Raw genomic sequence first — 13702 nt, 5'->3', positions numbered from 1 at the left:
TTCATGCTCTCATACAAATAAAGGTTCTTAATTGGCATCAATGGCTTCATTAACATCCATCTTGCCACTGCACAAAAGATTTTTAGATTATTAAAATGTTCTTAACACTGAGAAAAAAATGGTTCTTGAACTGATCACTGTAAGGTTCTTTGGGGAACCGAAAACAGTTTTTCTATTGCTTCACTGTACAACCCCCCATTTTGAATTTCAAAATCACTTTATGCATTATTTGTTTCGAACCAGTGATTCGGGGCGCCAAAGTCATGTGATTTCAATAAACAAGGCTTTGTTACATCATAATCGCTTCGAAACGTTTCGAAATGTCAATGGTTCGCCACTAATGAACCAGTGGCTTTATTGTTTTTACCTGGTCTCGGATCAGTTTTATAAATTTGTACACACATTTGCATAACAAAAAGTAAGAGTTGTAGTTAATAGTCTCTCACTGGCCTGATTTACCAAGCTTTCCATTATTTAAACAAAACAAGCCCTACATTTGAATAAATTAACACATTATACCGACACTTCCTATTTACTGGTATTAGATGATCTGTTAATTGCATTTTAATACTTTCAATAAAACATTCGAAATTATTTGCAATTGATTTGTAACATTATTATTATTATTTTTTATGCATGTTTGGACTGTGTTTTCATTGCATTTACAATGTTTTGACCAGTGTACAGCGTTTGAGCACTTGCAAATCATTTTGCAAAAGCTGTTCAATTGATTCAAAATGTCAAAAAAGCTTGGTCCAATGGGACATACGGCTTATGTTTTCTGTTCTAGGAAACAGTTCTCTGTTCTGTTCTCTTCCAGGCACGGATGGTGTAGTTACAACATTAGCAGGGGTTAATGGGACTGTGTTAACCAGCTAAACCTTGTTTATTTGACATAAATGTTGATTTTCCACACCTTATGACCAATGAGTTCCATGACTTTTCCAGTTGGTTTCTAGATTAAGGTTTTTTTTTCCCCCTAGTGACAGAGATTGCACACATGAAGAGCAATTTCTAACTGATGCAATATATTAAAGCTGAGCCTAAATGATTTTTCAATTGTTCTAATAATGCAATGGAGTTGAAATTGGATCAGGTTTTCTGTGATCTTGGGAATCCTGGATTCATGCGCATCCTCCTGGGTTTCTGAGACCTGATGCATGCAAAGATAAACTCAGTCGCGCCGTCACACAGATACAGATGGACAAACACACCACATTACGTGAGGCTATGAAACAGAAATCAGACGATGCCCCGAAGGCCTGACAGAAAACACAAGCACAGTGTGAGTCGACGTCCTCCACACTTACAGCTCAACAGTTTCTGCTTTCTCACTGTGAAATATCTGGCGTAGTGCGTAACTCTGGGTGTCTTTTGGGGGTTGTTTTTGAGATGCCCTTACAGCCAGTAGCCCTTCTACGGTTAAAGTAAAAATTTAATTCATTTTGAACTTTAATTGGTGGTACCATGAGTTTAAAATTGTGCTTTGTTTCACAAATAAATGCACTGCATATTTCCGCATGGCCTTTTTTTTCTGTTGTGGCACAGTACCGTCACAGGTAAGATCATTGTTTCGCATTAGAATATGCATGCAAATGAGTAAAAACTCAGTCTAACACATCACAGCCTCCTGTAGTTCATTGATAACTTGACCCGCTTGAGACATCTAACCTCAATGCCACAGTCACTGCTCAGCCTGTAATTTTCATGCCCTTAAATCTAGTCAGACACCATCTATCGTGGCGGTGATCAAACCGGCTGAATTCGTCTCTCCCGCTCCACCTGATTCGCAGATGTGGAGAAATCCCTCAGGGAAGACGATTAAACGGTATCCGACAGACGTCTCTCATACCGTGACCCTCTCTAACATTCACTCCTCTGATCCTCAAGGGAGCGCGGGCGGGAACAACACAGATCGGACCCGGATAATCGGTGGCGTTACTAAAGCGGTTGGACTTATCCTGTCAAATCACAACCTGTTTTTGACACGGCTAAGCCTTTTTTAGTCTTTTTAGAGTGCGCTAGTAATTAACACCTTTTAGAGCGCTACTTTAAGATGGCTTTGATTGTATCGCCATCCCTCAACGCGACTGTCCAAACACAATCAAATGCGATCAGCGTTTGAGAATTTACATTTTATTGACTGGCTAATGCCCTCTAAATCTAGACGGAGAAAGATTACAGGATTCTACGGTTCATTTCACTGGATTCCTGCTTTAATTCAACCTGAGTGTTTCTAGTTCAAATTTTACCGCAGCCCCCCCTACGGGGACCTTAACTCTTTCTGCTGTATAATTTCAATTGCTTTCTTTTTGTTAAATGTTTAACTTAAATTGGGAGCCTCATAAATATTCCGAATCACTCGCCCAGTGTTTGATGAGGAAATGAGAGTCCTTCCCACCGAGATTCCCCAGGCAAGGAGATGAAAACCAGAGAAATCCCCTACAACTTTTCTCTTAGAAGTAGACCTGTGCGCCACAACGCTGGGCCTCTGCATAGCGCGCCTGCCCGAAACATGTTACGTGTAAATTTAAGAGCTTCTTTAAGATTTAAGATGTTCTTTGTCTGATTGTTAGCTGATGTGCTTTAGCTTGAATAAAGTGTTAAACAATGTTTTTGATTCAGATGGCCACTTTAGTAGTATCTTAAAGGCTTAGTTCACCCCAAGATGAAAATTCTGTCATTATTTAGGTTTTTGTTTCGGATACACTAGCGGTCAAATCTTTGAGGTTGTGATTTTTTTTAAAGTTGCAGAAAGAAGTTCATTAGGGCTGCATTTATTTGATCAAAAACACAGTAAAAATGGTAATATTGGTTCTTGCAGTAGCTTGTGTCACATGAGAACTTTTGCATCAAGCAAACACGTTTTAGGTTCCTTTACCATGTGTTAGTCAATGTTTATATATGATGTTTTGGCTCTAGTGGTGTTGAACTTGCAGTGCAGCGATGAAGCACCAATATCTGATCCCACATAACATTGTATTTTTTGTCCTTTTAAAATTAGTCAAAAGACTGTATGGGCAAACTATCCTAAAATGTTTGTTTTTACTTTAATAATGTAATATATTTACTGTATATTGTGTGTATGGGTTCATAACAAATTAATTGAGAATACTGTCCCCCTTCGCATTTAAAATATGCATGCATAATATGCTCACCTCCACATGCTAATTAGTTTTTGTAAAGCGTTTCTGTCTCCGACAAAGTTCTTCGTCAGCAACAAGTGCGAGGAAGCAAATGTCGTTTCCTCCTCTTTTATTACTCTCTTCCCCTCTCTGAAGAGCCCTCGACAGACAGGCGGACAGACACGCGCTCTGTGCCATGTTTCGGGGTCGCGACCTCGCTGTGGCAAACACACCAGGAAGTCTCAGTTAGACACTGCAGGAAGTCTTCATTCAGCGGCCTCTCGCTGCGCTGGCCATTTACATATGCAACGTTTCAGCGGCGTCTCACACACAACATGCACTGCAGCTTCACAGACTAGCAGAATACAAATGCCACTCAGGGCATGAAGAGGGCAGAAGGAGGCATGTGGGTAAACTGTTAATTTACTCTCTGGGGTGGACGGAGAGGAATAACAATGCCGCTCGAAAGACAGTATTCATATACAGTGTGTGCATATGGATAATGTTTCATCAGCTGGAAGACCAACAAGTTACTGCAACTGAAAGCACATCATGTGTGGAAAAATTTAATTACTAGACATGTTAATTACATGTATTTACAAATGATTATTTTTAAATAATAATTTATGGTAACACTTTATTTCAATAGTCCATGTTAGACATTTTACTGACTAAATTTGCAAGTACAAGTCAACTTATTCTACTAACCACAACCCTAACAATCTACTATTCTAATGTATAACATTTTAGTTTACACTGGAAAACAAGTGCGGTTACACTTTATTTTACAGTACATGTACTTATACTGTTCGCTGTTCAATTTTGCTAGATCTTTTTGCCAGTTTTGTCACTATCCTCACGCTAATCATGATCTTCAGCAGAGCAGGTCCCCTGAAATAGCTTTTAGCTTTTAGTATGAATATATTATCCTTAAGGTTATGAATAAACTGGTGACAAATTTCACATTTAGGAGATATAAGCATTCAAAACTTACAGTCTCTCACTTCCGCTAAAACGGATCAGGGATTTTTATGACATCACCGCTGACTTCAGCTTCTCATCACATCTTCTGTCCAATCAAATGCTCTCTAGAATCTAAAGCTCCGCCCCCTATGCCATGAATACCACCTGACCAGAGCCACAGAGAGATATATGGCTCTACTCCTGGCCAAAGCGACCGGCGTTGACACGTCACAGAGAAATATGGGTTTTTGCCAGGGTCGATATTAAATAAGAGGCGCTCTAGCACTGAAGTGTGTTGATTTTTAAATCAAGCCGAGCGCTCGTTGCTACTGCTATCAGTGGCATGGATACAGTTTTGCGGAGACTCTCTATTCGTTCCGGTGAAATCACAAAATAAAATGCACACAAACGTGTCCCTGCTTGATATACAACCACTGATGAACATATTCGGTTTTGATGAGAAAAAAAAAATCTATACGAGTGCGGATTATAACCCTGAACCTCTGACACGCTTGGCAAAAGTTCTGCCACTGGACCATTAAAGTACATCTAGAAAATTCTCGGCACTAACAATACATATTAGTAGATCTCATTAAATGACAAATTAAACCCAACTGTACGTTGGTTAAGAATGGAATGGCTAGAATTTATTCACACATCTACTATTGAATCCAGCGTATCATCAGCGCTCGGATTCGCTGTCAAGTACAGCTCGCAGTCTGTGAGGTAAACTAAACGCTATTGGCTATTTGAAAAGGGGGAGGAGCCATTCAATATGTCCCGCCTTAACTTCCTGTTTCAGTGGAAATTACGTTAACGCATCAAACAAAGCTGCGCGATCCAAGGCACTTCAGTGGGCCTTTAAAGGTACCTTAAAGATTGATCTTCTCCAGTAGTGACTGTGGTGTACCCCATGGTTCTGTCTTGGGCCATATTTCTTTTTTTATTTATGTCCGCTGAGTTCGCTGTTTTTTTTATGTAACCTCTATTACACTGATGACATACAGTTTTATCTTCCAGTAAAGCCCAGAAACAGTCATTCCAGTGTCTGTTTAAAGGTTATCATGTTTTGTTTGTTGATGTCCCAAGGCTGAATTATGCAATAATTGAACAATGGACATTAGATCCTCCCCGACAATAGACAACAGCACAATAGTTTGTATATACAGTACCAAACAAAGATGCCACTCAAAAGGTATACTTAAATATAAAAAATAATTATGTAATATATATTGAATATATACTATATTTAAATAAAGTATCTTGTACTACACATTAGCTATGTTTCCATCCAAAGTTAATTTAACTTATGTATTGGAAAATCGCATAAAACATCTGCAATATAGCATGTTTTTTGCACATTTTTTCTTTCCATTAAGCAATAACCAAACATTTGCTTAAAAATATGCGAATGGAGACATATTGTCATACGAAGGGCCGCCACTAACACTGATGAAAGTTTCACAAGCCTAAAGTATACATAAACAAATAACTCATGAGTTTGAGTTTGATTTGTGAGTCTTTCTTGAGCAGTCCATTGAAAAAATACAGCTAATGAATGAATGTAGAGTGAGACAAATGTTATGCATGCGAAAACAGTGTTAGTCACCTGAGCTCACGATTCTCCGGGCCTCGGGATGAAATGCTGACTTTCAACTCACATCTCGGTGAGGTCACCCCATTGGTATCGCAAGCACAGCAGTCACGTTGTGGCACAATGCAGACAGATTGCTTATAATAACCGTTAGAGACCTTTCATTTTTCATTGTCAGCGATTTGCAGGATAATTTTGGCACCCTTTAAAGAGACAACCTTCCTATTAAGAAGATAAAAATAAACAAACTAGTTGTGAAAGCTCTATATCGGGATGAGCTAATCCTATTTACAGATCTCTGGCGTCGATACTGAACCATTCGGACATGCTTACATGTGACAAATTTTGCTATTTTTAAAAGCAAGCTACACTTAACGCCAAAAGGGTTCTGGTGCCAGAGAGCCTAAGGGGATAAAACGTCACAATTAAAATCATATTACAAAAGGCTGTATAAGAAGTTCATCTAATATAGGAACACAGTAGAGATGGCTTAAAAACTTAATTTTCTCTATATATTTTTTTTGTTGCTATCAGATCAATACTTTTACCAAGTAATTTAATGAAATGCTCCTCGGCCCTTAACATTTTACAAGAGCGTTGTGTTTTATCTGAACACCAACACTGAACCTCAAAAAGTGGTGTGTAACAAAACTACAAAAATGAGAAAATTCACTGGATGACTGATTAACTAATAATGAAATAAACAGGAATGCATTCAGTATTTTAGCATCACTCCATGAACAAAGAGAGCATCTCAGAAAAAGTGTCTTGTTTGTAATCGCCTCTTATAAAAGACTAATGAGAATTTAAGACAATAAACAAATCATCACCCTTTTAATGTCATCCAAAAGTCAATATCAGCAGCAATTAGTTTTTGTGCCTGCTTCGCTTGTCAAGCTGCGTGTTTCATACAGACTCTCTTCCACACGAAATGAAATAAAACCAATGGCATTATTTTTGCCCTGTTATATCGGCTACTCCCCATCTTGCATTCTTTTTATGTATCTAATATTTCTAATTTACCACCAGCCAGAAAAAAATGACACATGAAGCCGTAAATTTCCTACTAATTCCAAATAATTCTGATTACATGGACGAGTAGTTTTCAATCAGAAAGATAATCTTGGTGATAGATGGTGGGATAATTGGCTGTCTCGGCGACGTAAATATTGTGTCGTTCTATTAATCTTGCCGAATGAGGTGTCAACCTGTCACTCATTCGTCAAACCGAATAAGGAAACATAAGAGATAAATAAATGCATGCCGGTCAGGATGTGCGCGAGAGTCGCTCTCATGGGTGTCCGAGGCTCCAATATTCAGTGCTTTTAATCAAGTTCAGCAATATTAACCATCCAGATTACACCGGACATTAAGTGGACGGAGCACTAAAATTATCAATCATATAAAAGTGATCACACATGCAGGTTATTAACAACAGAATTTGATTCTGTTGATTAGATTATGCCAAACTATTAATAAGGGTTTTCTTGTCAAAGATTTTTTTCTTCATTATATCATTTTTGATTTTATGCCCACCCCAAAAAATATCAACATGAAAATTAATTCAGAAATGAAAAACATTATAATTAAGGAAGATGTGTAGTCAAAGTTATTGTATATATGAATTGCATTTTTTAATATGTTTTATATATTTAAAGGTATAGCGGAGGATGTTTTACTTCCTGGTGGGTAGTGTAAACTATTGGTCCTCCTAATTGTCAATCATTCTGGTGAATCAATCAAACTTTTCAAAAAGTGGAGAGGGCGGGTCTTATCTAAAATTTGGAAAGATCCTCCGCTATACCTTTAATATATCCAGAACAACAAAAATACACGTTACGTCATTGATCATTCAACAAAGTGACTGGACACCAAAAAGGTAGGTCTAATTAATCATGTATGATTATATCAACTCGCTCTCACTCCAAACTCGTCACATGGACACTTGGCATGACTTTTTGTAGAGAGTTCCCCTTTAGCGGCCTACTCCATTGCTTTCAATGAGAATTATTTGGCATGGGAATTATATCGTCATGATGAAATTATTTATTGGGTTATAATTTTGCCATTATTACATATATGTTGGGCTATGTTTTTTAAACTTAAACAGCAATAATTTTATTTACATTACACTATTTGGTAGGGATGTAACAGTACATATACTCATCCCAAACCGTCTCAGTTCGGGGCATAATGAACTCTCACGCGTAAAGAAGATGACAGCGTAGGTTACGCACATCACGATAACGAATCAAAAATCGAAATAATTAATTTGAAATTATTAAGTTTGAAATAAGTTTAATCAAACCAATAAGTTTGAAAACAGCCGTTGCATTTTACCGCACAGCATCGGTCAATCTATCAACTGGAGTTACAAAGCAACAATTCCCTAAGATTTATTTTAATCAATCAGGGATCTTTTTCTTTTTCTTTTTTTTATCAGCCCTACAAGAGTGCATTTTGTTTACTGTTTAGTGCTTAATCCACTAAAGAGGCTGTAATGGACCAACTCGGGGACTGAACGCCGATAGGTGGAACAAACTGTATTTTGCACTACTGTCTGCTCAAAATAAACGAAAAGAAACCTAGCAATGGGGTTTTGTTGCTTTTTCCTTTTGTCTCGAGCCATGACCCCGAAAACCGAGGTACGTACCGAACCGTGACTTCTGTGTACCGCTACACCCCTACTATTTAGATCATATTAGCCTGGCAAACGTCAGACCTCTTTCTCATTGAGACGTGGTCTGGGAACCACATGTTCATTTTCTCGTATTTGAGACGTGGTTTACGAATGCCCAGAGCCGTTTATTGGGCGCTACGAATGTCTATCAAATGCGCCTGTACGTAGCTCATAGCCAATCGTTTCAATTATACCAGATGACGTATGTAGAGCGACAGAAATTCGACGAGGAAGACTTAAACTTAAGTTCTAAACAACTTAGAACACTATCTAAGGCTGCATCGAAAGGTAACTTCGCGTCTGCTGCCATGTTGGATCCATAGATATAAACAAACGGCTTCGGTGTGTCGCATAGACGTCGTCATCGTCTTGCTGCTCCCTCCCCATTCTGTGATTGGTTCCCTTTTTGAGGGGAAAATCTGGTCCATGGTGTCCAGGCTGCCTAGCAGCGGGAATAAAATCGCGCTGCGCTCAAGGCAGCATGGGGAAACCCAGGCTAATATCATATAAAACACTGGCAGAAACAACTACAGTAACAATTTATTCATAAAGTACAAATATTCCAAGCGCCCTCAGACCAAATGAGTGATTTGTGAGAGGAACAGACCCAAAAGCATCACCGTTTACATCAGCCATCCTGTGCACACATTTAAAAACTGCCGCCAGAAGAAGCGTTACGTCAGCTTTGATTGTAAGATGGCATTGGCTCTCGTGTGTCTCGTGACCGGTTGCATCATGCTAATGTTTGAGTGTCTCGTTTGAATGAGATATGACTGTGTGTGTTCACGGAGCGGGATCATTTGCAGCGATTAAAACCTTAAAGGTTTTAATGTTGTTTATATGTGTATGTGGCGTTTTTAATATGCTTTAAGACAAAGCATGTGTAAATTCATAAGTCGACAGCATTGCTGAGTATTTCCTCCTTAAAACTGCAGTGAACCAAAGACAGTCTCAAAAACACGCTTTGAAATCGCTGGTGTTTCTGACGTCACAAACTACCTTGTAACCAATCAGATCAACGTGTGATCGTCAACCAGTGGATCTCTGAGCTGAGGGAGTGAGTGGAGGCGGGGCTCATTTGCATATTCATACTAAATGAGGCAAGGGTGCCAGGTTACATTCAAGATATTTTATGATTACATTTTTTAAAATAGTTTTTATATGTAATGTATGTACATTATATGTAATGATCAAAAATGAGTTTGAAGGGATACAAATATTGACTACAGGGGGACTTTAAGTTCCACTTTGTTCTTCACATAAGTATTTAGAATGGCTTCAGAAGACTTGCAATGCAACACACATTGCTTGTAATACTTTTATACTGTTTTTTGGTCAGTTTGTGCAATAAATACCTGCAACTGTTCTTTTATTTGCCTGTTACGTGTTTTATATTGTGGAGAAGTGGGCAGGCTAAATGTGTCTTGATCTGGTGCTTAAGGCAAACAACTGAATGCAATGGAGCACATTGAAAAATGACACCCTCTGCATTAAAAAGTCTCCTCCAAATGAGACAAGCTGGGGTGTCAGAACCTGTTTACTATAGAGAAATAATGCATTTCATTATTTGCATTATTTTCCCATTATTAATGGTCCTCGAGTCCTTGGTTGAGATCCACTGATCTACACATGCAACATCCCTGCATTTCTCTGCAGTTTCTGAAAGAGGTTTTCTCATTGCAGATGCAGTTAATTCATCGAAAGGTCATAAACAGCGTGTCTATCCACTGTGTAATGTTCACTAACATGTGATCACGATAGTAGATTAAAAAATAGTGCGATTCAAGCACTGACATCTTCTTCATTTAATTTATAATGATGATAATTAATGACCTCCTGACAGAGGAGCGGCCCGTTTTAACGCAAGGACTAAAAAGGCTCCCTGCTTTTCATTGAATTCGGAATTAACTCTCAAATATCAGTAATTTAAAGGAAAAGGTCAGCCCTAATGTAGTCCCTCCCCGCTTTTTAATATCCCATAACTCTCTTTAAGATACTCACCTGGCTCGGCCGCGCGTGCACTGGCTAATTGGAGGCGATTAATGAATTGATCAGCATCAGGTGTTGGTGAAGGCAAACAAAGCTGTGGAGATGAAGAGCGCTCGTGCCCTTCGACATCATCATTAACTCCATCAGGCGCGCGCGCGTCGCTTTGACGCGTGACAGATTACATTTTCTCTGACGACAGGCCGCAGATTTATCTGGGTTATAAAGTAAGTGCAGAGCGCAGCATTCAATCACAGCAAAGGGAAATTAGATTAACGAGCTCATGATCACAACAACTCTGAAAGAAACCAATATGATGCTGTTAAGCCGCAACACAAGAGTTTGAACCTTTGTTTACGTCTCCAGAATGAAATGGTTTTCCGAACAGATTAATTTTGAAAGATCATTTCAGTGCACACTTGTAGTTTCTCAGTTGAAGTTCGTGCGATTAAACTCCTCTGGTTGGTTGAAACCAAAGGAATCACATGTTGGACGCATTACAGTTTGGAGCTGTTTGTCAGGATCTGGTCAGATTGAGACTCAAACTAGTATAAATGTCTCTATTGGACTAAAACATTTTAAAGGTTTGGTTTGATTAAGAATTAAAATGTTCTGATAATTTACTCTCCTTCACGTCATCCAAGATGACCTTTCAACGTGAGTTCGTAATGTGTGTCGCATCGCAGCTAGTGCAAGACCAGCATTAGTGGTTAAAAGTATAAATGTTTATTTTCGTTATAAAATGGCGGATGGTTTGTCTAGATGAGACTCTTATTCCTCGGCTGGATCGTGTCGAGACTTTGAAGCTGCACTGAAACTCACATCTGGACCTTCGACCCGTTGGACCCCATTGAAGACACTATATGGAGAAACATCCTGGAGTGTTTTCCTCAAAAACCTTCATTTCTTTTCCACTGAAGAAAGACAGACATGAACATCTTGGATGACGTGGAGGAGAGTAAATTATCAGGAAATTTTAATTCTGAAGTGAACTAATCCTTTGTCTACACACATACATACATACATACATACATATATAGTCAGTTTGTTTGAAGTTATTGATCTAGTCTAAGTTTTCCATAAACAAGACAAAAATTAATTATTTGACCAGTCCAGCTTGACACACAAGAGATTATTTACATGTAGTTTGAGTGGCCTGAAGTGACCTGAACTGAAGCTATCGGTTGGCAGGGTTGTGTGTCCGTCAGAAACGGCTTCTAAACTCCCACTCCCAGTAAACTGTGTAAAACCCCAGATCAGAACCAGCGCTGCTCAGAGCACGAGTGTGTGTGGACTTCAGACACACCTGTTCCTGTGTGAAACCGATCCGATGTTTGAAGTGCCAATCCATTTCCTCAGATGATCAGACATTCAAACACGCTCTTATTATCACCCATGACTCTTTGTTTCGGGGCTTTGGGCCGATAGCCTCAGCGTCCCGTCTTCCGCCGGTCTCCGGCAGCTTTCAGCAGCTGTGGGACGGGTGTCGGGTTTCGGGATCGACACTGTCCTGCACTGTGCTGCCCGTGCCTCGGCCTGAATGGGGCTTTTGATGGGCAGACCCTCGTCTGTCAACGGGCCGGAGCAGGGGAGCGCGGGTCACGGCTCACACACCTGGCAGGACGGCTCACCACGTGCCACTCCAGCGCTAACAAAAGACACTCTGTGCCCGCGCTTATTGCAAATTATGCTTTTCTCTCGTTGATCATCTGCTCCACTTTCTGCATTCATAAAAAGAGGAGGATGAAGTGCACACGAAACAGGATTAATGATTAACCACTTCTTATTAACTAAAACGTAATAAAAGTATGGCAAAAAGGTGTTTTTTTTCTTAATAAAAAAACTAGACAAAATTACTAAAACTTTAAAGTTAAAATGAAAAAAGCCTGATTAAAAAAAATAATTAAAAAAACAGTATATCAATGATACTAAAATGACACTTTAGATCAATTTCACAAATTAATTGATTCAATGGCAACAATAGCTGTTTTTTAAATGTTGGTTTATGTAAAGTTGTGAAAAAAAAGTACATTTAGTTGTATTGAATGTGCACTTGTACTTCTAAAGACGTTTTGTACCCACGTTTATTGCAAATTAGGCTTTTCTCGCGTTGATCATACGCTCCACGCTCATGCACATGAAACAGGATTAATGAGCAGCTGGCGGCCATTTCTTATTAACTTAAACTTAAACCAATAAAAGCTATATGTGTGTGTGTGTGTATAGATAAAAAGGACAAAATTACTAAAACTTTTAAAGTTTAAATGAAAACAGAAAAAAGTCTGATTTAAAATATTAACAAAAAAATAAAAATAAAAACAGTAGGCCTATATCTAAAATAACTACCGAAATGATTTGTTTCAATGGCAACATCAGCTCAGTTTTTAAATGTTGCTTTATGTTCACTTCTGAAAAAAGTGCACTTTTTGTATTGAATGTGCACTTGTAGCCTACTTCAAATCTTAAAAATTATTACAAAAATGTAAAATTAAATACATGTTTGACAAAATATGTAAATGAACTTAGGTGAAACTTAAGAGAGCACACTTTCATGAGTGTTAAACACACTTATAAAGTGGACTTGTCAAGTTTTACTTTAGAATTTTAAATCATATGTTTTAATAATCTTGTCATGCTCTAAAGAACACACTAAAGCACAGGTAAAGGATTATACATTGTACATGATTATAATTTTAATGTTAGTGTTATCCAATATTACATTTATTTGAAATGCACTTAAATTGAAATATATTTGAAACTGTCACATGATCATTACAAATGTCTAATTCCAGACAGATTTAAGGACACGATGACATACACGTTTCAATGGAAATTACATGAATGCATATTTACCATAATCGCTCCTCTATAGTATACATTCAGCAGAACACTTTAACCCTATCTCAATCATTACGTTCAACTATAATTACATTTAATATTATTTTAAACTGATACATTTTCACTTAATTGCAATTAACATGCAATTAAGAGTCAGAAAAGATTACATTCAGTTCTCTTAAGTATGAACACACATAAACTGGACCAGACACGACTGGGTATGAATGTCTCATTATTCTATCAGAAATATCAATAACTTAACTCCTGACATAAATAATGAAACTACTGTCACTGTAACTGTTTTTATCATAAAGAGTGGTCAAATATCGAAGCCAGGGTCCTAAATCTGAGTAATGACACACAGTTTGTCAAGATTGAGTAAGAGTGCAGTGTGACGTCGTCATACTCAGATTCTAGTGTTTCAACCGAACCAGGAAGGAAAATGCCTCTGCACTCAATTGGATAGACCAACAACCAATCAGAGCAACGGAGTAAGTGACGAATACCGAACCCGGA

The 13702-nt window shown here is 38.3% G+C and overlaps 1 protein-coding gene across 1 annotated transcript in view; it reads right to left on the bottom strand.

Moving 5' to 3' along the window:
- The window catches only part of esrrb (estrogen-related receptor beta), a 124798-nt gene extending 112743 nt beyond the window's left edge, over nucleotides 1–12055 (bottom strand). Inside the window, exon 1 of the mRNA XM_081393881.1 lies at nucleotides 11655–12055. Within this exon, the coding sequence (XP_081250007.1) occupies nucleotides 11655–11719 (65 nt within the window). The 5' untranslated portion in view covers nucleotides 11720–12055. The remainder of the gene's footprint in view (nucleotides 1–11654) is intronic.
- Nucleotides 12056–13702: the final 1647 nt, after the last annotated feature.

Source organism: Scardinius erythrophthalmus, assembly GCF_964197995.2.
Source record: "Scardinius erythrophthalmus genome assembly, chromosome: 19".
NCBI classification, from domain to species: Eukaryota; Metazoa; Chordata; class Actinopteri; order Cypriniformes; family Leuciscidae; genus Scardinius; species Scardinius erythrophthalmus.
The sequence above is the reverse complement of the archived record's forward strand: the minus strand, read 5'-3'. Positions and strand labels throughout refer to the sequence as shown.